The sequence below is a fragment of the Electrophorus electricus genome, chromosome 20 (assembly GCF_013358815.1).
Source record: "Electrophorus electricus isolate fEleEle1 chromosome 20, fEleEle1.pri, whole genome shotgun sequence".
Classification (NCBI taxonomy): domain Eukaryota; kingdom Metazoa; phylum Chordata; class Actinopteri; order Gymnotiformes; family Gymnotidae; genus Electrophorus; species Electrophorus electricus.
This window is the reverse complement of record NC_049554.1, coordinates 1,417,616-1,445,256: the sequence shown is the minus strand read 5'-3', so window position 1 is coordinate 1,445,256 and position 27,641 is coordinate 1,417,616. Positions and strand designations below refer to the sequence as shown.

The window sequence follows — 27,641 nt, the reverse complement described above, 5'->3', positions numbered from 1 at the left end:
TGACCAATGGAAGTGTTTGTATGTGTTTTTAAAAGACTTTGTGTTATTTTGTGGTCTCAGTCTTACATGGGATACCATGGCCCAAGTCACAGTTCGGCTAACTCTCCTTGGAGTGTTATGTATATGTGTCATCGCCGACCCTTCCAAGAAGGTAAAGTCAACTGGCATTTTTTAATTTGCTACTGACAACTGGGTGATTGCTGTTAAAATAAACCTAGTTTGAACATAAACAATGTTAGAGAGTAGTTATAAAAAAAAAAACTAGACTACAAAGTGGCTCTATGTAAAAGAATCAAATCTATTTAGCAGAACTGCTTTACCAGTAGCAATTGTATAATGGCAATTAAAGTACAGCTAAACACTTCTGCACCTTGGCTACGCATGATACACTTGTGCCAACACCCACTACAGTGTGCCTACCTAACATGTCCTTGTTGTTTTAAAGATGGCCTCAGTATAAATATTTTCCAATCAGTAGTCCTCTGGTTAGAAACTAACCACTGATGGTTGGTGTGAAACGTGATTGTGAAACTGTGCACAGCAATAGTTACATTTTGTAACTATTTAGACTACATTTTTGTAATGGTAAATAAATGAAATGCACCTAAAATAAGTGTACCTAAAAAGTTTTCTCTAATTGCAGGTGTAAATTAGGAGTTTTTAAATAATTGCCTAATTTAAGGCAAGTAAGCTATTAGTTAAATAACAACATGTATTGATTTGCCTTATGATTTGTGATAATTTATTCTGTGTTAACTAGTAGTACTTTTGTTATAGCAAAATATAATGAATAACTCCTAAGATAGTGAGCTTCATAGTGTGCTCTTACACAGTTATATTTGGATGTGATGACTAAGTAAGATATTATTCCCCCACACTAGCCTGTGGTTAAATCGTTTTTTCTTTATCTCATTCAGTAAAAGGTAGCATGTTATTTAATTAAACTTTTTTATCATGTTAACAGATGTTTAAAATGCTTAACATATTTTAATGTTTTAACATGTTTATTTTTATTGTGTTTATTTGGTTTTCTTCTGTTCAATACTTTTGCCTGTATTTTGTATTTTGTTTCCGTTTATTTCAATACTGAAATAATTTAGGGATTGATTGCAGAGGACAATAAGTGCAATGGATGCTGAACTAATTTTAAAAATATTTAAACTGTGAGAGACAGCAAATTTAAAGATATAAGAAAGAAGTAATAAAGATTTGTGTACAACTTCCTAAGTTGTGATATTATAATGTGTAATATAAAACTGCTTTATGAAAGTACTTTACAAAATATTTGAACTACTTTAGGAATAAAAGGGCTGTAAATATCTACTGTAAAAAACTCAAGAAGTTTACTTTAACATGACCTTTCAAAAGTACTTTTAAAGCAGACTGCACCGTCATTTTGGTACATAAAATAGTTTTAATCAATACATTGACTGTTAGCCAAAATATTACATTAAACTAATACTAAATACACTAGACTTACAAAAATCTTCATGAACTGATTGACAATAAAACATCGTATCCTATTATTCAATATATTTTCAAATGACACAATACATATAAGATGAAAGTTAGGAATAGTTTTTAATTTACAAAGGAAAGCAAAGAGCTGACCGACTCCTGTAGGTGAAGGTCCATCATGATGGATTTGTTTGAGTTTCAGTGTGAGACAAATATGAACATTGGACAAAGTGTCTACCTCAGCAAAGCTGTAAAAGCTTAGCTGTAAACACTCTCCCTGGATAATATTACAAATCAAGGAACTTTTAAAGAGTACTCTAGTAATGTCCAGCTATTGTTAGGTTAACTACAATCTCTACATAAAAGGACAGTCCTTCAAAATGTATATCAGTTCTTATATTACATCATTATGATGGTTCATCATAAAACTTTTTACTGGACAACAAAAATGCAGAAATGCTACATTTTATTACAGAATCACTTAATTTCAGATTTATGTCATGCAGAAAATGGATCATTTGTCCGCATGTAGAAGGAAGCCATAATATGAAAATGATATGATATTAACTCACAAGAACAAATATAACTGAAGAAAGCAGTTAATCAAGAACTCCATTTTTCTATTTTGTCCTCCATCACAGGAGCAAGATGTTGACATCTACAGCTTCCACATCAATTCCACAGTAACCAGTCGCTACGCCATCACAGTCATCACAAGCCGTGTGGCAAACCGGCTCAACAGCTCCAAAGAGGTTCACTTCCACGTCAAGATACCTAAGAATGCTTTCATCAGTAAATTCAGAATGTATGTCAGTATCAGTCATTTTTCAAGCACCGCTTGACTCGAATTCAATTACTCTTATTCAGTTTCAATGACTTAAACTTGCATATTTTAAGTTGGTCACATGTTAGAGGATCTGACTTTGTTTGATTCAATACCCACTCAAAGCTACAGTGTGAAAAAATAACAATCCTCCCAGGACCATAGAAGCGAAGACATATGATGGGGTTGTGAAGCAGAAGGAAGAGGCCCAGCAGCAATACAATCAGGCTGTGTCTCGTGGAGAAAGTGCCGGAATGGTCAGGTACCACAAAAAAATATGACTAATAAATAAATAAAATAATAGTGCAAAATACAGCCACAAGCAGTGATCCCCTGTATTCAATCACAATTTTGCAAATAAGGCAAAGATTGTAACATAGCTTTCTACTGTAGACTGATTCAACAAGAAGGCATGAACAAATGAATTAACACCATTTGTGTTCCTACATTGAAAACAGAAATAAACATTTAGATTCAAATTAATTTTTGCAAGAATCACCAGCGTAACACCCAAATACAAACTAGTCCTTTAGAATTTTATAAATATGTTCCAAATTTGGTCACAATCTGGCTGCATTTTTTGAAGCTTTAGTCAATTGAATCTATGTGACATGTTGCAGACACAGTAAGACACGAGTGTACAGAAAACAAAGGTTTTTTTTAATGAAAAGCAAAACACAGTCTGAGTGGGAAGGTGAGATGAGGAACAGGTGCAGGGAGTTATTCAATAAACAGGTTAATATGAACAGATGGGTGATGGTGTGGTGCGATTGTTGGATCTTCAGCTGGTTGATGAGTGGTGCATGACAGTTTAAAAAACATCCAGACCATTTGCCATATAACAGTTACCATGTGTGTAAAAATGCATTTTTGATAATTTTTAAACATTTGTGTATCTATATTCAGACAATTGTTTCATTATTCACTATTTTTCTTGAATACAAACATTCAAGCAGTGAAAAACAGCACTTTTTGGACACATGGCATCTCACCGTGTAGAAGCACATGCAAACAAGGAGTCATCTCATATGAGAATGCTTTTAGCCATCCAGGCCTGCATAAGGCATGTATTTTTCATGATGCTCTAAATACACACACTTGATACAAAAAGGTGAACTTATTATAGTAACCTTGCTCCAGTACTATGAAGGTAGGGCATACTGATGCATATTAGTGATCACCTGGGTCTATCATATGGCTACCCTACATAAAATACACTGCAATTCTTTCTCTGCCATCAAAAAAATTCAAAAGCAAAGAGACATGGTAAGTCTCTTCTCTCGGTCTAAGCGACTTATTAAGCAGTGGTATTTTAGTAGTTAAAGTACTTGACTTGTAATTGGAAGGTTGCTGGTTCAACCGCCTCCATTGCCAAGTGGCAGTCAGTCATAATTGTAAGTTGCTTTGGATAATAGCATCAGCTAAGTGCTGTAAATGGAAATGTTATGTAGAGATGGGCAGTGGTAGCTTGGTGGTTCAGGTACTCAAACCCAGCTGTTGCCACCGTTGGGCCTCTGAGCAAGACCCTTAACCTTCAATTGCTCAAGCTGTACTCAGTCATAACTGCAAGGGTTTTTTGGATAAAGGCATCAAATAAATGTTGTATATGTAAATGTCAAAGCAGGCACATTTCAAAATGAGCCAATCATGCAACCACACGTGGTGACCAGTGCAGATAAATTTCACACACAGCAGACTGCACAACAGTTTGCATGAAACTCCAAACCACCTATTTCAAGAGGTCCAGAGACTGGATCTCTGCATCACTATTGGGCTTGAAAAGCAGCTTTCATACTTGACAAAACATACTGAACTCACAGACTAAGCATTCCTGTGTCTGGAAAAAATTTCTAGTGTGAGCATGTCCTAAAACTAGTTTTTTGTGTCCACAATTTAAATCCAGTTAGATTGACAAATGTTTGTTTTGAAAAATATTTTATTATGCTTTATAAAGCACAAATAACAACAAATGTCCCAAAATAGCCACACCCTGCATTTGCTATTTTATAATTTATAGGCTTTGTAGAAAATCCCTCCATTCAAGTTTTATGTTAATTGGCCAATAGTAAGCTAAATACCTGCTGAAAGTTGATTGGCTAATGATTGGTCCAGTGGTTTCTGAGAAAAATCTGAATAATTTAGTGCCCCCTATTGACAAAGTTCTGATCAGTTAGTTACGTTAAAGTCAAAGGGGGTACAAGTCTTTCAAATTTCATGAAAATTGATAAAGCCATTCATAAATTACATCTATTTAAATAAAGCTATGCAACATGACTGTCAATATTAGGCATATTAGATGCATATTATTTGTAAATGTATCTAATCAGTGTAAATGTAATAATCACATTTATTTCTATTATTATTTAGGTTCAGATTCTTTTGGAACCAATTTTGTGTAATTTGTTTGAAAACTCTGGGACCAGTTCACAAATGTAGGTTTTGCAAAATCTAAGTGGGCCTTAGGTAATCTTAATTACCTCTTTTGTTTTGTTTGAGCCAAAGAATCATAATCTGAAAGAATTCTGTCTTTAGAACTCATGGGTTACGACCTCAACGCATTTCACATCGCTGTAGCTATAGCACCAGGTGCTTGAACCCCTAATAAATTAATAACACTGAGCAAGTTACAAAATGCTAAAGAGCAAACTGATTTTAGCAATGGTTACAACTGCATTTGAGTCACTTTCAAAAACCAAAATCTATTTATATTCTTTCTTTTTAGTCAAGTAAATTTTCAAAAAATGAACCTCAGATGGCTTAACTGATGTTGATTAGTACTGATTGCTATACTATTATTTAGAACCCAGGTGTACAGGTCCATGAGGCATATCTCCCAGTGACTAACTATTAATAATAAATAGAATAAATACTGATTGTAAATTATCAGTGCTGATGTTGTGTGTTTTTCTTTGTCCCAGTTCAGTAGGAAGGACTCTGGAGGATTTTAAAACCTCTGTCACAGTGGCTGCATTCAGTAAGGTGACCTTTGAACTCACCTATGATGAGCTACTAAAGAGACGCCTTGGAAAATATAAGTTACTCATCAATGCCCAACCTATGCAGCCTGTAGCAGACTTCAAGGTACTGTGACCCTTGACTAAATACAACAACTCTATCAAAGATAGATTATGAATATTGAATCAATACCAAAGCTTTACCTGACATTTTTATCCAAACTGACCTACAATTATGACTGATTACAACTTGAGCAATGGGCCTTGCTCAGAGGCCTAACCATGGGGCTTGAACCAGCAACCCTACAATTACAAGTCAAGTACCTTAACCACTAAGCTACCACTGCCCCCTTCAGCTGCTTTTATGATAGAGACAGAAAACTGTAATGCTTAAGATATTTTCATAAAAATGATTAGTGGTATTTTTGAGTGACCTTTTATATAGTGCAGTGGTAGCTCAGTGCTTAAGGCACTTGACTAGTAATCAGAAACCCCACTACTGCCATGTTGCTGCTGTTGGGCCCCTAAACTCTCAAATTCTACTCAGTCATAATTATGAGTCACTTAAAATCATCTGCTCAATGCTGTAAATAGAGGTGAACTATGGTGTTTTAAAGAGGGTTTTTTTTCCCTCTAAATTATGGTGTTTCCTGATACCCACACTTATTTTTATGTGGTTAACTGTGCTATCCATGTAGATTTATTTTTTGTAGATATTTTTAAAATATATTTCACATGGAAGAAGGAAGAAGAAGAAAAGTTAAATTTGATTTGCATTTTTAAAGTGCTCCTGTCCTAATTTTTTCTTTTACTTTAATATGTTCCAATATCACTTTGTACCTTAGAACAGGCTGTTTCTGTTACTGTGCCTTTAAAATGGGTATATGATAAATGAGCTCTGTTCTGATTGGCTGCACTGTATTGTGTATCATTTAAAAAGCACCAAGCTAAAACATGCCTGAGAATCGCAAGGTAACTGAATGGGGCTAAACTGCTGTAGGCCAAGTAGGCAGAGATATGGCAGTTAACTTGTTACTGTGACATCAGAGAAACAGTGACCTCTTAATGAGCTATTTTGCAACTTAGATTACAAATATACTGTATGGATTGGGAGTGTGAACAGTGTGTTATGAAATGTTTTGCAACTTTAACAATATTTACATATTTACAAAATTATGTATTTAAATAAAGAAAGGGAAATTCAGTTTTCCATAATACAGGCCCTTTAAATCTAGCATTAAATCTTTAATCTAGTACTACTGATTATGTTTCTTCATTAGATTGATGTGTACATTCATGAGAGTTCAAGCATTTCCTTCATGGATGTGGCAGGAGGATTGAGCACTGATGAGCTGACAAAGGCCATAACAATTTCTCAAAGTGACCAAAAGGTGAAGTTTATAGGTTGTATGTAAACATTATTGTGCAAATTGTCATTAGTACATGCATTTTAATGTAAAAATGATCCTACTGGAAATGTATATTTAAATGAAGGAGATTCTAAGGATTAACCGCAGTGTATTGCGGTTAAAGATGTAGAGGTAGTAAAAACTGCAGTGTCACACACAAGGTTTCCATAGAAAAAGGATGTGCATTGTCCTTCATCAACTATGCAAGCAACATTTCTGAAATTCTAGGAAGTGAAACCACTTTATGTTCAAAGAAGTAGATGTTTAAATGCTAATACACATTGCATTGATGCATAAATAAAGTTAGGTAGCTTAAGGAAAGAAAACATTAGAACCCCTTGAAAATAGTTTTGCACAGGTGTCGCAAATTAGAATGAGGTACTGCCATGCTCTGGGTGTACCAAGAAAACTTTCTCCACACCATCACTCTTCCACCAGCCTGAACTGTTGACCCCTGACAGGAAGGGCTCATCCATTCATGCTGCTTGCGGCCAATTCTGAACATTCCATCAGCATGGAGCAACAAATCTAGATTCATCTTGATTTTCTACTGCTCAGTCATCCATTTTTGTGATCTTTTGCCCACTGGAGTCTTACCTTTCTGTTTTCCTATTACACTCAAACTGGTCATCTGCAGTGCTAAGAAACAACATCTTGTACTGTCCAACATGTTAGTTAGAAAGCAACATTGTATTTGGCTGCAATTTGCTTGACTTTGCACCACTTGTTTGTCAGAACTATTCTTTACATCCAACTCTGACCCCTTTTGTCAATGGGTTGTTTATGTCCCAGGATCCCCTTTTGCAGGATGTTTTCCTTCAACTACTCCTTTCTTGGTATACTCTCGACACCTTTGCACAAGAAAGTCCCACAAGACTGGCAGTTTTTAAAAATACTGGCCCCAGTTGGTGTAGCATCGGTGGCCATGCCTCATACAAGGTTAAACTCAGATGTCTTGAATTTCACATTCTAATGTAGATTCACACTGAAACTGATACACAGAAATCTCTCTCACCTGATTTTATGCTACACTCCAGGGTCATAAGTCTAATTTCCATAGAGCAAAGCTCCAATAATGAAAGGTGTCACTAATAAAGAAAGAGAAATATGCACTTTGCTTGCACAACTGATGATGGACCTCTGACCAAAATGTTCCATTTCTCTGGAAGACTTTGTGTACTATATATATATATATATATATATATATATATATATATATATATATATATATATATATATATATATATATATATATATATATATAAAGTTTATGAGGCTTAATCGTTTGTATTGTATTAGCAGATGTGGGTGAGCTTTTATCCTACTCGTGAGCAGCAGACCAAGTGTAAAAGTTGTAGTAAAAATGGACTGAATGGGGACCTGCTCATAATTTATGATGTAGAGAGACCCAAACCCAGTGGAGAACTTCAGGTACTGAATTTTGCTATAAAGTACTCTATGATAAAAGTGGAAACCAGCCAAATAGAGATTAAAAGGCTATTTTACAGTTAATGCAAATTTTAGAAATATTTAGAAAAAGCTGCAGAAAGCTTTATCTACAAGAATGTTTATATACTGACTTTAAGCTAAATTAAAGATTTTTTCTTTTCCACATTCTGTCTTCCCCAACAGGCATCAAATGGCTATTTTGTCCATTACTTTGCACCGATGAATATTCAGCGAATCCCCAAAAATGTAGTGTTCGTTATTGACCGAAGTGGCTCTATGCATGGACGAAAAATGCATCAGGTGTGCTATAAGAAAAAATGTGTAATCTGCATGAATTAAAACCAAAATATTCTCTGTACAATTTTGAAATTGTGCAGCTTCATTTTTAACACTAAATTGATGCTACAGTATTGGATTATCTGAGTCTAGCCTTTATGAGCAACCAGACATGCTGAAGAGATCTTTTATCTTAGACCCGTTTGGCGATGCTGAAGATTTTGGGTGATCTTAATGGGGACGATTACTTTGGCCTAATCACCTTTGACAGTTTTATTGACGTCTGGAAACCTGAACTCCTCCAAGCCACAGAGATGAACCTGAAGGCTGCAAAGGCCTTTGTGAGGGAGATACAAGATCAAGGATGTGAGATGGCTCCCATATTTTTCAATTCAGTTCCTTGTAAATTAATTGTGTTTATAGAAATTAATGGACAAAGTCATTGTGTTTAATTTTATGAAGTGCCTCATATACTTTGTGTACCATATTCTTAGAAATCCCTCAAAAGGTTTATAGCTATTATATAAATAGAGCTACGGTAAACTGCACATAGATATATTTACTAATTCATGCTACTAAATGCAATATGTAATTTGTGAGTTGTAGGGTTTAAAGGTTGCAGGGAAATGCTTATGATACATTTAGCCTTCAACAAACTAAAGGATTGGGGGAAGGTTTTAATGAATGTTGCTAAGACTCACCAAAACATTGCACAGGGGCATAGTTCTTCTGCATCTTCGGAAATCAATTACACTGAAAGGTAAAATCACTGGAGTCTCTCATCAAACTCTGAAATAACTAAGTAGATATATAGACAGATCAAGTTTTATTTATGAAAAATCTATTTTGGTTCCAAAATCTCAAATTAGGAAGAATTAACCGTGTTTATAGCCATTCTTATATTACAGAACATCAATCAAATTACAAGTTAATTTAAACGGATTAATTTTGCTAATAAAAAATGTTACAATAAAATACAAACTAAAGCAATGGGTGAAAAAACTGAATTGGTACATAGGTCCTGAAACTCATGTTCAGGATTATGTGGTAAGTGTAGAGGACATTGTTATGCTTCATTTACCACTAGAATGCTGAGGTAGCCACTCTTTTATCTGTGAATTTCTCATTTAGACTGCCATCTTATTCAGTTATCCAAACTTACATCCTTTATGCATTCATTATTAATATTGTTATTGTAACATTTCTGTGCCAAATGACATTGCTCTAAATTATTCATACAGTATGTGTTTTTTTCTACTTCATTTTGCCTGGTATTAAGAGGCAAGGAAATGGCCCTGTAGTCATGGGTGCTGCTAGTTGCCTGAACTTTAATAAATTAAACTGAATATACGGTCACATTTTCAATACCTCCACCCATCGTTTTGCATAATCCTCCCATGTTTGCAGTGATCATAACTTAGATTCAAATGTTTCACCATGTAGTTTAAATAACTTATGTCTGTGGCAAATCATATGCTAGTTTCATACATAACACTCACACTATTTTTCAGGTAGAATGCATCTGCCCATGACACATGCTGTGAACATAATTAGTATACATGACCCCTGATATTTTAATTTCTGAACTTTTCCCTGTAGATACTGACATCAATGCTGCTGTGCTGAAGGGGGTGGAGATTATTAACAGTCACCCACGAGAAGGCTCTGCTTCCATCCTCATCCTACTTACTGATGGAGACCCTACTGCAGGTTTATAAAATCACTGATACACACACACACACACACACACACACACACACACACACACACACACACACACAAACCCCAGGTCTCAATCTAAAGCATTAAAAAAATATGTCCCTAAAATATGTCTCTACATCGGAGCACTCATGTCCACATTTCCAAAATCCGGTGCTAATGAAACCATTTCTGGCAAGTAAGGAAAGTAGCACTTGAACAGAAGAATATGCTGTCCACTCTGGACTGTGTCATCAAACAACAGGTCTTTAAGTTTAAAAACGAAAGTAAATTTATACAGTCTGTGGTGTCAAAACATGATACTTGGAAGATCGAAAATATACATACATAACCAACAGGTGTGGTAAGGTGTACAACTGCAACATCCAATCACGTGAACTCCTCTCATAGCCTTTACAGTTGTGACAATTTCATTATGGTAGTGAGCATGCAGGAATGGCAGCATGAAAAATATAAATAAATAAATAAATATACTCACACTTAAAGAAGCCGCTTCAGATAAAATGTCAGGAAAGTACAGTCGCCACACCAAAATATATGGAACTCGAAGCAGTATTACTGTTCTTGTTTATAAATTAAAAATTAATAATACAATCAGTATGGGTGGGCAACTGTGCCTCATCCACCCTCACCCTCAGCACTGGAACTCCTCAGGGTTGTGTCCTAAGCCCCCTGCTCTACTCACTGTACACCTACGACTGCACAGCCACTTCCAGCTCCACCATCATTGTCAAGTTTGCTGACGACATCGATGTCATGGGTCTGATCTTGGACAACGACGAGAGGGCCTACCTGGAGGAGATTAAACATCTGGAAAACTGGTGCCAGGAAAACACTCTCCTCCTAAACATCAGTAAGACAAAGGAGCTGATCGTGGATTGCAGCAAGAAGCAGGAGCGGCACTACCAACCTGTGAGGATCAGTGGAACCATCGTGGAGAGAGTAGATAGTTTCAGGTACCTTGGTGTTCACATCTCGCAGGACCTGTCCTGGTCCCGCCATACCATCTCCCTGGCAAAGAAGGCTCGTCAGCGTCTTTACCACCTCAGACGCCTAAGAGACTTCAGACTGCCCTCCAAGGTACTGCGGAACTTCTACACCTGCACTATCGAGAGCATCCTCACGGGGAACATCACAGTCTGGTTTGGGAATAGCACCAAGCAGCACAGACAAACACTCCAAAGGGTAATGCGTTCAGCAGAGCGCATCACTCACACGGAACTTCCTGACCTGCAGACCATCTACTACAGGCGGTGCCAGACCAAGGCCAGGAGGATTGTGAAGGACCCCACCCATCCCAACAATAGACTCTTCTCTCTGTTGAGGTCAGGGAGGCGCTTTCGCTCCCTGAAGACCAAGACAGAGAGACTGAAGAGGAGCTTCTTCCCACAGACCATTCGGGCCCTGAATCAGGGAAACTGATAAACTGTGGGGACCACCACCACCATGTAACATAACTGTATATCTGTATATATATATTTATATTCAATTACCTTGTAACACAACAACTGTAGATATGTTATTATACGAAATGGATCTGTACATTCTGTAGATTGTGTACATATACACACAACCATATACATTGTACATTGTGTATATAATCATAATATACATATATTGTACATACACTGTTAATATATTTTGTACATACATAGAATAATATATTTCTCTATGCACCCCTGTTTCTTTTCCTCAGTTTGGACAGAGCACTCTCCACCATTTCACTGCGAGTTACACTGTGTATGACTATGTATGTGACGAATAAACCAAACTTGAACTTGAACTTGAACTATTGATATTTACAAAATTGTGGATACTGTGCCTATTTAAAAGATTTAAATGATATAATCTTACATGTGTAATGACATACCAACTGTCTGATTCATATTTAATGTTCACAATATACTTTTTGTGCTTAAAAAAATTGACATGTCAAGTGAGGAAAATACTATGTTGCACTTGCATTTGCAATTAGAGCAGGTCTGAAGCAGGTGGTGCAAATAGTGGACCTGTTTCAACACAAATCGTTTCACAGGTCCATTTATTTCTGGCCACCAAATTAACAAATGGCAATAAATGTGCATGCGCCCTACAAAATTAGTAACATGCAATGTTAGTTCACTTAAAGAAATTAGAGCCCTGTGTTTGGTTTAGTTGCATACACGAAGGAATGCAACTAACTTCATTTAAAGTACTTTAGTGTATCTGAATCGTTCCGTTTTGATTAATATAGGGCATATTATAAGGATTTTAAGTTGTGTTATTAACTTGCATTTGTTCAGTTCAATAGCACTTGTCTCAATGCATATCATCCAGGATTAACCTAAACTATTGCTCTTGGCTGTTCTCAGATCAGAAAACTGAACACACCAAGACTATTACTGAACTACTGATGATGATGTGGCAGTGTGACTGGTTCTTCACTAAGGTTGTCTCTCCATTTCACCCTCTCCAATAGGTGAAATCAACAAAGAGATCATTCAAGCTAATGTGAAAGGAGCCATTAAGGGGAAATTTCCCCTGTATTGTCTTGGGTTTGGATTTGATGTTAACTTTGATTTCCTGGAGAAAATGGCACTAGAGAATAATGGAGTCGCGCGCAGGATCTATGAGGACTCAGATGCTGACCTTCAGCTCCAGGTTAGCTGTAATTTGCCAGTGATCTGCTATTATATGCATTCCAGTACTGTAGTTGGTTGTCTGGCTGATTTCAGCACTATCTTTGTGTTCAATAGGGTTTCTATTCAGAAGTTGCCACACCTCTCTTAACTGATGTCCAAATGAACTATATTGGAGCAGGAAATCTCACCCAGACCAGTTTTAGTCAGTACTACAATGGCTCAGAGATCATAGTGGCTGGTCAAATCACAAACAACAGCCTGGAGACTTTCCAAACAGAAGTCATCGCAATCTCTGTAAGATCATCCGTGCTATATTAGTGCGCTACCATTTACTACTTCAATTCTGTTTCTTATTACAATTATAACATTCCATTCGAAGTCAGTTGATTCTCTTCAAAATGTTTCCTCTTTGAAGAAAAGTCATAATGTGACATACCAGGATTCAGTGTCCATGAAAGACCTAATGGGTATCTCATCTCAAAATGAAAACTTCATCCAGAGACTATGGGCCTACCTTTCAGTAAAACAGCTACTAGAGAAAGAGTGAGTCTGAGCTCTGTGTGTGTGAGTCCCCCATATTGTCAGGAAAATGTAAAAGTGTGTGTCCTCTGTGTCTTTGCTAAAAAAAAAAAAAGAGCCTAATCATTTACTTTATTCACTATTTTGCATTTCAGAGTAACACTGAAAGGGGAAGAGAAAGAAGCAGTCAAGAAAGAAGCTCTGGCTCTCTCTCTCAAGTACAAGTTTGTGACTACTCTGACCTCTATGGTGGTCACTAAGCCCCAGGGAGAGGAGACACAAATCGCCCACAAACCCAAAGAGGGGAAGCAGCAGCACACACATCATTCCCTCCAACATGCACTGGCATACATTCCACCACAAAGTAAGTGTAGCAAGGCAGCAAATACAGAAATCTAATTTTGCATGCTTGCAGGACTTTTACTTTGCACAAATCACATATAAACATAAACATAAGTGAACATATACTGTATGTGCACACTCAAAGCAATCATATGTGAGTAAGCTCTGTAACACCAGTCTTTCCATGTGGGAAAGTGTATTGTGAATATATATCATAGCCTAACAAGAATAACAATGATTTGTGCCACTGAACGCACAACAGTTCAACTTTTAGCAAATCATCTGATGATGGTAATAAACCTGATGTCTCAGTTTTGAGGATTTAGTAACTTTCTGAGGTACTCATTGTGGCAAAGTGAAAAAGCATGTAGCAAAAAATGAGCAATTAAAAAAATATACTCTATACACTGCCTTGCCAAAAAAAAAGGTCACCACCTGGATTTAACTAAGCAAATAGGTAAGCGTCTCCGATTGGATAATTACTGCATGGCTGATTATGTTTCAGCTGGCAACAAGTTATTTAACCCTAAGACACAGCCTGTGGTCACGGAAAAGATGTTAATCTGTTTCAGAAGGGTCAAATTATTGGCATGCATTAAACAGAGAAAACATCTAAGGAGATTGCTGAAACTACTAAAATCGGGTTAAGAACTGTCCAATGCATTATTAAAAAGTGGAAGGACAGAGGGGAAACATCATCTTCGAGGAAGGAATGTGGTGGGAAAAAAAATCTTGAATGATCGTGATGAGCGATCACTTAAATGTATTGTGAAATCAAATCATAGAAAAACAATAGTAGAACTGGCAAAAACGGCTTCAATTTGCTAAGGAGCATAAAGATTGGACTCTGCAGCAATGGAAGAAGGTCATGTGGTCTGATGGGTCCAGATTGACCCTGTTCCAGAGTGATGGGCACATCAGGGTAAGAAGAGAGGCGGCTGAAGTGATGCACCCATCACGCCTAGTGCCTACCGTACAAGCCTGTTGGGGCAGCGCTATGATCTGGGGTTGCTGCAGTTGGTCAGGTCTAGGTTCAGCAAAATTATGTGCCCAAAGAATGAGGTCAGCTGACTACCTGAATATACTGAACAACCAGGTTTTTCCATCAATGGATTTTTTTCTTCCCTGATGGCATGGGCATATTCCAAGATGACAATGCCAGGATTTATCGGGCTCAAATTGTGAAAGAGTGGTTCAGAGAGCATGAGTCATCATTTTCACACATGGATTAGCCACCACAGAGTCCAGACCTGAACCCCATTGAGAATCTTCAGAGAAGACTTTGCGCAGTTGTCCATCATCAATACAAGATCTTGGGGAAAAATCAATGCAACTCTGGACAGAAATAAATGTTGTGACATTGTAGAAGCTTGGGGAAACAATGCCACCGCAAATGCATGCTGTAATCAAAGCTAAAAGCGGTCCAATGCAATATTAGAGTGTGTGACTCTTTTTGAGAGTGTGTGACTTTTCTTTGGCCAGGCAGTGTATATATAATACTATATATAGTATAGATATAATACCATGTATATATATTATAGAAAAATATAGAGAGAGAACTATAATCATATAAAGAGGGACCAGGGACTAAAGCAAACTCAGAGATTTCCCAAATATGTGTTGCATATATTGTTCTAGTACATTCTGCCTAAGAGAGTAACACAACAACAGGATTCACTTTAGGCCTTAAGATGAAATAATTCTGGAGGTCTGAAGAAGGGCATCTATAATAATGTGGGTTCTTCCTCATAGGTGTCTAACTATACACAGCATGGGGCGCCAAAGGCCGGTACCAGAGACATACCTATCAGAGTCTAATTCCAGCCATAATCTAACACAGCTGATTCAGTTCATCAAGGCCTTCAGTAATCGCTTATTTTTAGATGCACGCATGTTAGATTTGGATTGGAATAAAACTCTGCATGGTAGCTGGTCTTGAGGACTAGATTTGGGCACCCCTCTAATACAGAAATATGTCAAATATGTCCATCTGCTTCAGTTAAAATGTATTGGAAAACCTTTTTTTTAGATCAAAACAAAAAACAGCTTTCATGTTTTCTGATTTTTCACTTTTGTATCAACTTATTTATCAGTTGTTTGTTTATGTAAAGTTTTATATTAAATTTTCAACAGCTTTCTTTCGAGTGATGCAACCATTTCCACGTCCTCTACCAGACACAAGTATTTAGCTCTCTTCTCTCTTTTGGAACACAGTATTCACTCAACATTAGTAGCCTGTTGTTTGAAAAATCAATCTCATTTCCCTTACTTGCATATTTAACCTTTATTCTAATTTATAACACTAAACCTTAAATGGGAAACTTATGAAACAGCACAACACATATATCTATATATTTTTTAAAAGATAGATACAATACTATGTGTATATAGTATAGAAAAAAATATAGAGATAAATACACAGTCATATCAGAATATTATGACCACCTAGCTAATAGTAGGAATAACCACCCCTAGATGACACTAGCAAGACGTCGTGGCATGGACTGTATTAGGTGATAAGAGGTATGGCTATTCCAACTGCAGCATAGCACTGAGGTCCCTCTGATTGTGTGGTTGTGGGTCAGCATGGTGAACCCAATGATCCAAGCGTTCCCAGATGTGCTCCACTGCGTTTAGATCAGGTGAGTTAGCAAGTCAGGGAAGGCCACTGTCATGCTCCTGAAATCACTCAGGCGCCACCCTTGCGCAGTGCAGTGGGGCATTATCCTGTTTATATGTACCATTACCATCAGGGAAATGTGTACATGTGCATGTGATCTGCTAAGATTGCCTATTGTCTCATGCAGTGGTATTAAGGTTCAAAGTTCATGCGAGGAAAATATCCCCAGACATGTACACTGCCAGCATCACCCTGCCTTTGGTCCACACTTGTCTCTTGGAGGTGGTTCTTATGTGTTTGGCAACATATATGCCATCTTCCATCCAGTTTATGCAGCACAAATCTAGATTTGTCCAAGAAGGCAATGTTTTTCCAATCCTCCTGTGTCCAATTATGGTACTCCAGTGCATACTGGAGGTGACATTGATGATGACCCTAGATTAACATTGGCACCTTAACCATGCATATGATTCGCAGGCCCAGACATAACAAAATTTTCACTCATTGGTGATCCCTGACAGTTTCCTCATTACTCCTGTGCTCATTACAGAGGTTAACTGGTCCACTGGGTGCATCAATTGCTCTGTACCATTTTACTGAGTCATCATCCTCTCTGGCATCAGTGGCTTTTGGGACACCTGTTTTATGCCATTTGGAGGCACTCAATGTACGAGAAGTCTATTCTTGGTATACCTTCACTACAGTGACCCTAGAATATCCCACAAAGTTAATGATTATGCTACCACCCTTCGCCTGGTATCAGTCAAATCAAGTCCTTTGCCCATGATGATCATTTTTCACCTGATAACACTGACTGGTGTGCTCACTTATTTATACATGCAGCAAACCCTGTCATTTGGCATCTGTGATATCCTGGGCCAAATTCATTCCAAACCAGGGATGGTCATAATATTCTGATATGACTGTGCATAGCCATATACAGAGGAGCCAGGGGCTAAAGCAAACTAATTATAAATTAGTTTCTAAAAAAGCAACCATAATTCTAATAAAGCAACCATAATCTAACACAGGTGATCCACTTAATCAAGGACTTCAGTAGTTACTTATTTTTAGACACAGGCATGGTAGATTAGGATTGGAACGAACCTCTGCAGGGTAGTAGGTCTTCAGGACTAGATTTGGGCACTCCTGGAATATAGTAATATGTAAAATTATGCTTGTTTGTTCGTTTTAGACGTTTTAGAAACTGATGAAACAGCCCAACAGATATACACTGTGTGGATAATTATTAGGCAAATTGTATTCTTGAGGATTTTTTTTATTATTGAACTACAGTGCTCTCAGTCAATCCAAAATGTTAATAAACCTCAAACCTGAATATTTAAGAAAGTAAAAGTGAGGTTATGGCTTTCTTAGAATATCCATGTGTGCATAATTATTGGGCAATTATTAGTGTGCAGAATTATTATGCAACTAAATGAAAAATGGAAATTATCTCAACTCACGTGTTTATTTTCATCTGTTAAAGTAAGAATAATAAACAAACAACTCAAAATTTACGAATAAACATTTCTGACATTTCAAAAAATCTAAATAAAAAAATAATCAGTGACCAATATAGCCACCTTCTTTTCAGTAACAGTCATAAGCCTTCCATTCATGGAGTCTATCAAATTCTTAATATGTGGACGATCAACTTTTTGTGCAGCAGCAAGCGCAGCCTCCCAGACACTGTTCAGAGAGCTGTACTGTTTTCCTTCACAATAAATCTCTAAGAAGATTTATTTAATTTATAATAAATAAATTTAAGAAGAGCCCACAAGTTCTCACTAAGGTTTAGTTCAGGTGAGGAAGGGGGCCACTGGAGGATAACGGGTTCCTGGTCGCTTTACATTTGATTCCTCTCAAATCTTTGGCAGTTACTTTGCATATTTTTTCTCAAAACTTTTCTTGAGACCCTGTTGACTATTTGCATCAAATATCTTAGCAATTCTAAGAGTGCTACATCCCTCTGAAAGACTTTTTTTGACTTTTCAGCGTCAGTTAAAACTCTTTTTTGGCCCATTTTACCTGAGGAAAAGAAGCTGCCTAATAATTATGCACACCTTGATATAGCGTGTTGATCTGCTTAGGCCACACCCTCCCTCATTACACAAACACACGTCACCTGATATGCTTAAATGCACTAAGCATTCAAGTTTATGCATCTTGGAGTGGAAAACTGTAACGAGTGGTGGCCCGAGTGCCGCAGCGCGAGGGGCAGGAAGCACAGACTCCAGCGACTGGGATGTACATTTATTTACATAAACGACAGCGGCACTTACACTTATCACAAACAAGGAACATGAAACGGTAAACGTTAAACAAACATGATACACAAGAATACATCTAACATTAACACGTCACACTCACACATTACGCCAACAATAACCAATAACCAACTCTTTACACTTTGACACTGGTTTATATACATTTAAATGAACGAGGTGCAGGTGTGGTTACAGACAACTCAGGGGGAGGTGAGCATTCCATGACAAAAATATGCATACAAATGATGATATGGTCAAAATACTCTCTTGCCTAATAATTGTGCACACAGTGTATATGTAATATGTATTTAAAAAAAATAATAAACATCCAGTGAAATGTCACTCAAAGTAAATACAAGTTAATATGCTGCAATTTTCTTTTTAAAGTACTAAAACTGTTTTTATGACACTAGAGTATCATATTAAACAATCAGCTAGTTTATCACACTTGACTGAAAGCCATAACATTATATTTGCGAATTGTTATTTGAAGGTGTACAGAAGACTTTTAATTTAAATTAAATTAAAGCACAAATATAAAATATAAAGTTATGTAGGTAATTTGATTGAGTCTATTTTCAGATCTGCAAATTTGCATTTCACCTACATTCTGTTCACTCATTCAAATCAAGTTGTAAAAGAATGGTCAGTATATTTTTTCCTCCTCTGCAGGAATGTCCAGTGGGCAACTCATGGCACCAGGTAATTCAGGCACAGGCCCCGTCACTCATTCTTATTTTGAATGTGACCTACGCTAATGGCCTCTTTTATGATAATCATGTGTTTTATTTTGTTTTGTTTTTTTTTGTTTGTTTGTTTGTTTTCAGTTGTTTCACTGTCATGCTATTTTGCTAATTATTTTTCTTGTGGTTTATTACAAATTTGAAATTGAATCAAAGCCAAATGCTCGACATCATGTGCCCATTAATGGCTGGTGCAGTAGTCACAGATTTTCAACTCTTCTCTTACTGACCAGCTATTTTTAGAGTGTCCTACTGTAATGGCCTCATCCTTTTTTATTCATTCATTTAGTCACTTGTTTATTTTTTATTCTAAAGTGAATCAAAGTTAACACCAGTTTCTGGTTCTGCAGGCCTGCTTATGGAAAGTGAAGCAGAAACAGGTCCTTACCTCCCATTTCTTTTTTGGAAGAGCAGTTTTCACTGTGATGCATGGATTGACAAATTATGAGGTGCCATTTGTAACATCTACAGCCACATTTTAAAAATACAGACACATTTTAAAAGCCTTTTGTTTTTCCAGATTTTTACAACATTTAATTTAGAAATCTGACAAAGGATGTATGTACAGTGACCCAAAGTCAAATCACAATAGCATTTATAAAAACAAACAAAAGTAGACAACACAACTGCATTAAGCAAGAACACTAATACATTAGTCAAGAAAGCAAATGCTTTAAGTATGCACAAATGTTGCACTGTAACATTAAGTGACATCACAAGTCTGAAACTTGTATCACAATATCTAATCACTATAGCTTCACTGAATGTTTCAAGAAAAGGTAAGTTTACTGTCCATTATAATAATTATATTAAATTTCAGACTAAAGTAAATCTTTAGTTTGAGGCCTGTTAAGGACATTTTAATAATAGTTTTTTATTATTATTATTATTACATGTATGAATCTGAATTTATAAAAACAAACATTTAAATACCCTTTTAAATGTTATAAATCATACATCTTTGTGATGATATTGATTTAAATCATAATGAATAATATTAAAAAAATCAAATTTTTCCATTAACTTTGTCAGATTTATTTAATGCAACTTGTATATTGTCACATTGTTAAATATCAACCTCTTATATAACTCAAGTGTGTAGATATATTTAGAAGATAGTTAAGTTCAAAAGTTATGGCAGCACAGCTAAAAGCAAAGAGCCAGAAAGAAACACAGGCATGTGGGCACCCTGGAACATCAGCACTCCACCACTCTCAGTCAACAAACTTGAGTGACAAAAGAGAGGTGAAGTGACAGCACCATACCATCCCAGTTTACCAGAACTCTCAATACCCATGGACCCCCAGATCTACACGTTTACCTAAGATGGGAAGTAGTTAATAAAATGCCTGACAGATAGGTTTTCAGCCTAGCCTTAAATATTGTGACTGTGTCTGAATCTCATACATTTGCAGGAAGGTTATTCCATAGTGTAGGAGCTTTATAGGAAAAGGCTATGGCCCCTGTGGTAGATTTTTTTATTCTTCATACTAGTAAAGAGCCTGCACCTTTTGATCTAAGCAGACGTGGTGGATCATAATGCACTAAAAGTTCTCTAAGGTACTGTGGGGCAAGACCATTCAGTGCTTTGTAGGTTATTAGAAGTATTTTATAATCAATAGGAAATTTTCCTGGGAGCAAATGCGGTCCTAGAAATATAATTTACATTAGCATCGAACAAGAGATTGGGATCCATAATAACTCCAATATCATGAGGAAGATGTGATTGTGAGACCACTGAGGTTCATTGAGTAATTAGAGAATGAGGACCTAGCTATCTCTGGGTCTAATAGAAGCACTTTTGTTTTGTCAGGATTAAGTTGGAGAAGGTTCCCCAACATCCATAGTCTGGCGTCCTTTATGCATTCGTCAATAATACTAAGATGTATCTTGTCCTCTGGTTTATATGGAGACATACAGCTGAGTATCATCAGCGTAGCAGTGGAAACCACCACAGTGTTTACGTATGATGTAACCCAGAGGTAGCATATAAAGAAAAAAGCAAAGGTCCTAGAACAGATCCTTGTGGGACACCATAGCTAACCTTGTGGTATGCTGAGAAGTCTCCATTTACATTAACAAATTGGTAGAGACCGGCAAGGTAAGATTTAAACCAGGAAAGGGCTGTTCCCCTAATCCCAACAACATTTTAGAGTCTATCTAGTAAAATGTTGTGATCTATAGGTCATTAACTACTTTAATCAGTGCTGTTTCTGTACTATGGCCTAAACCCTGACTGAAAGACTTCATGTAACTGGTTTCGATTCAGATATGAGCATAGTTGCTGAGCTACATCTTTTTCTAGGATCTTGGAAATAAATGGAAGGTTTGAGATCGGCCTGTAGTTTGACAGCTGACATGTGTTGAGGTTGGAAGTGGTCTGATTACTGCTAATTTGAATGATTTAGGAATGTACATATGCCAGGGGAGGCATGGCATGAAAAGAAAACAAAGGCAAGTGTAACATAAGAAAGAAGCAAAAATGCAAAGCCACCGTTGTATGATGCTGTATGATGTTGTATGATGTTGTATGATGTTGTATGATGTTGTATGATGCTGTATGATTCTGTAAGATGTTGTATGATGCTGTATGATGCTGTATGATGTTGTATGATGCTGTATGATGCTGTATGAGGTTGTATGATGCTGTATGATGCTGTATGATGTATGATGCTGTATGATGCTGTATGATGCTGTATGATGTTGTATGATGCTGTATGATGCTTTATGATGCTTTATGATGCTGTATGATGATGTATGATGTTGTATGATGTAGGCTAAATGCAGGGCAAAGTCAAAATTTGTGGGTGCAAATTTCTAAAAAGACCAAATCTGGTTCTATATTTATATTACAAGATTTCAAATCAGAGCGAAATGTTTAAGTGCTTGTAGAAGTTTACAAATGGCATCTCATTTAAAAAAAAAAAAAAAAAAAAAAAAAAAAGCAAAAAAGGAACTGAGTTAATGGATTGAAAAATAGCAAATGTATCCTTTATGTTGATTGCTGGCTATTTTGAGCAATCCTAGAAAAAATCATATTGTTTCATTTTGTATACTCAATTAGGCTTTCATTACTGAGACCCCATCAGATGTAATCAGACTTTCATTTCTGAGACCCCAGCAGATGTAATTTAGCTTATATCCATGATACATTTTTAGAGTCCTGCCCAGTACCTGTGTGCCCAAAATGCCCAGAAATACCCCAAAACAAAGGATATATTTAAAAAATTGCAATTAAAACCTTGTGTTTTCATGTAAAGATGATTCTGATTACTATGAAGTTTCACATGTGGGTAAGTATTTTATCCCATTACCTCTGATATTTTCAATAACAGAGCATTCTAATAATGCTAATAGCTTAAATTACCTGCATGTGTATTAATGGTAAAATTAGACTTGGCTTAATTTATTCCCTTTCCCAAGTAGACAGTAAATTGGAAAATTAAAATTTTCTTCTCTCTATTCCTTCTTGGATTCTATTTTTTTGTGTAGATCACTTCAAAATAGCATCATTTAAAGATATTGTACGTCATATTTTAAAAATAATACTGAAGCTAAATTGCTAAAAACTAAAATTGATGCTCTGAGAAAGAAAGAGGTGTCCAGGACTGTCCTGGGCTCTGCAGTCAGCAACCAAATATTCCAACACAGCCTGGGTGTGCTAACCAGTCTTTTCTACAACAGCTGTTCCTTTCCTGCCATCCTGTCAGTTATTCTGTGGATGCAAGGGTGGGCTTAGCATTATTTGAAGGGAGCACGTGTTTGCATGTATTTGCATGTGTTTGCATGTATTTGAAGAGAGGCTTGGATGACGGGAGGGGGTTATTGAAGGCAGTAATTATTGTAATTTAGAAAAATCAATTACAGCAGATTTATGTAATTTAAAATATAATTTTAAAATCTAAATTTATTTTTACTTGTAACCTATATCTGTTTACAGTCATGATGTATCCTTTGGTGTGCTTTTAATGTTAAACTATTCCATGTTTTCTTCAAAATTTTCACATATTTGATTGTCAGCTAATTTATGTCTTATAACTGACTCACTCTATTTGCTGTGTGTGCATAACCAGTTCCATAATGAAATACTGTCCAGCCTGGTGCAAGTGGGTTTTTGGAGTACAATTTTTTGCTACATTACTAGATTCCATTACATTCCACTATATTCTACTCTTCCACTACATTATAGCTGGCAAAGATGTGTGCAATGAGTGAGCTCAGATTTGTTTCTGTATTTACTGAGTGTTTTGAGTCTTTCTTCTCTGTCATTGAACTGTATTTCAGACAATAGTGCACCACCCAATCCCAGAGTGCCTGTTTTATTTCTATCCACTCTTCGTCCAGGTACACTGAGCCGCATTGTCAAATTTTACACACTATCAAGAAGTCATACACATGTCAGTCAAAAGTTCTGTTCTGTGGTCCTTTATTGATGTTTTTCCTTTCAAACCCTTTTTCTATGCTTATGCCTATGCTGTCTCTCTCTCTCTCTCACACACACACACACACACACACACACACACACACACACACACACACACACACACATACTCACACTCACACACCCACACACACACACACACACACACACACACACACTCACACACACTCACACACACAGACACAGATATTTCAGTGAGTTCCGTGAGGTTCCTAATTTCTACTCATGGTCAACCTAAACCAATCTGTTATGACATAGCTTCAGCCCAAAAACTTCGCCTTCTGCAGGACCCCTCCTCAGGTCAGAGACATTACCTCCAATGACCTCTCTCACTAACCTGGTAATGTGGGATATTCTGAAAATAATGCTTATTTTCTTATGACGTGTTACCATTTAGCATGATGTAAACATTATCTCTCATTCACTGTAAACCAGATGAGAACTACTTGATGAGAATTACTTGGTTGAGTTATTCAATCTGGGAAAGTGTCTTTTGATTTCATAGATGGTGGCAACCCCCCCCCCCCCCCCACACACACACACACAAAAAAACCCCAAAAACATATTTCCTTATTTAACAGAATTCACTATGAATGGTGAGCTCACAGAGCAGGGAGGAAAGGGCTTCAAGCACATCGCTCTTCATTATAAAAAGGACCATCACCTTATACTCAGCACCCATGAAATCAACTACACTGATGGACAAAATGCTGTGAAGTTTGTGTGGGGGCAGGATCCTACCAACCTTCAGACAGAGAAGTATACCTTCTGCACCTTTTTTATGGGTTACATGTTGGGAATCTATAATATGCAGATACTAATGACACTGCAGTCTACACAGTGTAGCTTAATCCATACATAAAGTCTATAGCTGGCTTAATTCTGTGAGCTGTGCCACTAAGTTAAGTGCCAGAAGTCAAAAAGATGATCCAATCATTTAAATATGGCATTTTATATATATATATATATATATATATATATATATATATATGTGTGTGTGTGTGTGTGTGTGTGTGTGTGTGTGTTTTATAAAATGTTCCTTTCTTTAATCACATAATATCTCATAATAATGACATGCTAGAGATTATTTTTCTTTTGTTTGGCACTGTTATATGTAATAATTTATATGCAATTTTATTTTGCTTCCACCATATGCATCATATTATGATCCAAAACCCACATCATTGTATTGTGATATTTGTGTGTGTTTATAGCCCTACAGGCCATGTGTGCCAGTGGTGGTGCAGCTGAGAATAGTGTTTGGCTCTCAGCATCAAACCCAACTCTGCACAATAAACCATATGTTTATTGTGCCATATGTTTGTACCATTTCTATCATATGTTTATTGTAATGAGATTTTATAGATTTGGAAAACACAAGTCACTACTCATTTTTCTCCCTTAGCGTGTCTTTGATTTTAAGAGGCACTCAAATGGATGTCACCATGGGAACTGTGCGTGTTGTTTTCTTCCTTCATAAAAAAACTGGAGATGTGTTTCTGTGGCCTGCTGTAAAGCAACAGCCAAAAGACATGCAAGGAATTCTGGGTAAAAAAATTATGATCTGTATTATATGTTTGTTATTCATTGGTTATGTGTTAATGGGGACAACTTATGAAAGGCCAGTGTCAGTACAACAGTACAACAGTCTTTAGGGACTAAACTCTAGGAACAAGAACTAGAAAAAGAACATTGAAAATCACTAATTTGACTTCTTGGCATGATACTGGCATGATACTAGGGCGGAATCAAGACATTAAAGCTGCTGTAAGCATTTTCTTAACATAAGGTATATTACTGTATATATGACAACTGTGTTTACATCAACTGTATTTACATCCACTGTATTTTGAATGTATTGGAATGTATGGAGGGAGTAGAATTTTGGGGAGGGGGGAAGACTCAGTTAACACCCAAGTCTGGAAGAGGTTACCAAGAACGGTTTACAGCTGGCAGAAGTTACCAAGAACTGTTTACAGCTTAACATTTGGAAGGCTTCAGGTTCTTTCCACTTTCAACTGAAGACATTTTCAGCAGTTACTTGAAGCTGTGACAGCATTAATTAATTTGCTGTAGCTTTAAGCTGTATGAGCAGGGCATTCTACAATACTAGAGCCATTTTAAATTTGAATTTGATACCATTGTTTTATTTCAATGTCAACAAACACTAACTAAAACAGCAGTATCCACAAATGACCCACTTCCTCAGCAGTATCCCTAGTGACTCATTTGTCTATGGTATTCAAGGAAAGACAAATCTTCAGTATGAGGAACTTTCAGGATCACTGGTCAAAATCAATGATCAAGAAGTAAAAGCACATAGGTAAGTGCACTTAATAAATCTAACACTTAATTTTATAGCACTTCTTGGTACTGATGTTCTTAAGCTGAAGTATTTTTCATTTCAGGAGCACTGCCATGGACTACGGACTCCATTCAGCCCCTAATATTCAATGTTGGCTTATCCCTTTCCCGGCTGCCTTGCAGCAAGAACTCTCTGACTTCACTGTATTAAATCTGTAGTGTTCTGTACTTAAAATATTGCCTGCAAATTTCCCACCAAACAGAGATCTCAAAATTGTTTGGACAAGATACTTAGGAATTAGAATGCTTCCTTCAGTAGTGGTCCTTTAATCAAATGTCTTTAATCATTAATCCACTTATTGATTTGCGTGCAAACACACACACACACACACACACACACACACACACACACACACACACACAAAAGCATACATAATTCTCTTGCTACTTGTATATTCTATAACTCGGTAGTTTATCCTGAACTAACAAGTGAACAGATGTCCATAGATTGTTTTAGTAACAGCCTTAGATGGGTATTGGCAAAGGCAGGGGAACCAACAAATCAAACCAAGCTAATTAAAAACCAAATGGCTGAATTTTCCATAACATGTCATTGTTGACAGTTCAAGAAAACCAGTGTGAAGTAACAAAGTTCTTTTTCTCTAAATATTATCTGTGGCAGTTTGCCACAGTTTGTCTGGCTCATGTTCCACAAAAATACATAACAACAAGCATTGCAACCTTCACCTTTGCCCTCTGTACAGTGCTAGTAAGCACCAGAGGATTAGGGTGCTCTCCTCCAAAGTGTAACACATTTAAATTTCTATCTATGCCACAAATGAAGGTCTTATTGAGTGACATCAAAGCTATGTACACTGTACACACTTTTTATCCAAAGCAACTTACAATTATGACTGAGTACAACTTGAGCAATTGAGGGTTAAGGGTCTTGCTCAGGGGCAACAGTGGCCAGTAGTGGTGCTTAACCAGCAACCTTCTAAAAAGAAGGCAAGTACCGTAACCACTAAGCTACCACTACCATTAACCTCTACATTAGATACACGTACCTTGTGCATAGTATATACTTCAGGCTAAAATTATGGAAACAAACTGATTTACTGAACTAAACAGAACTGGGCTGTACTTTTCATTGCAACAAGATTTAAAACATATTTTATAAATATATCAGGACTGTTTAAACAGAAAACTGTAGGATTGTAAGTAGTCTGACTTGCTTGGTTTTCAACTAAGCGACATTAGAATTAACTTGACCACTAATAAAGAAGTCCTATCATCATCAAAAAAAACAACAAAACAAAACAAAAAAACTTTGGAAACCTTGGAATGCCATACCAGCAACGTACTTCCAGAAACTTCAATTTAAAATTTAAGCAAATAAAAATTAAGATTCAGTTACTTGACGCCAACTGATGCTAATGTTCATAAACATTTAATAATGTTGCAGACAGCCAGTCTGCCAAAACGTCTCAACTTTAAATGACTTCTCCATTATCAACATGTCAACATTATTAACAAGCATTCAATACTGCCACCCCGAGGTCAAAAAGAAAAGTGTAGGCAGGCATACTCACGAGTAACTAAGGAGACAATCTTTAAAAATCAAAATAAAATCAAAAGGACAGGCGAACTCGGAGTCAGGTACAGGTAGGTAGCCAGGCAATAAGCAATCAAC

The 27,641-nt window shown here is 36.7% G+C and overlaps 1 protein-coding gene across 1 annotated transcript; it reads left to right on the top strand.

Moving 5' to 3' along the window:
* Window positions 1-76: 76 nt before the first annotated feature.
* LOC113583806 (inter-alpha-trypsin inhibitor heavy chain H3-like) lies at window positions 77-26,167 on the top strand. The gene is made up of 19 exons (XM_035520588.1): window positions 77-151; window positions 2,058-2,263; window positions 2,439-2,543; window positions 5,200-5,362; window positions 6,516-6,626; window positions 7,947-8,075; window positions 8,277-8,393; window positions 8,567-8,735; window positions 9,969-10,079; window positions 12,547-12,728; window positions 12,824-13,003; window positions 13,125-13,252; window positions 13,384-13,598; window positions 17,863-17,914; window positions 23,823-23,944; window positions 24,226-24,403; window positions 25,050-25,192; window positions 25,892-25,967; window positions 26,053-26,167. The coding sequence occupies exons 1-19, from the start codon at window positions 77-79 to the stop codon at window positions 26,165-26,167; spliced, it is 2,577 nt and encodes an 858-aa protein (XP_035376481.1).
* The last annotated feature ends 1,474 nt before the right edge of the window (window positions 26,168-27,641 follow it).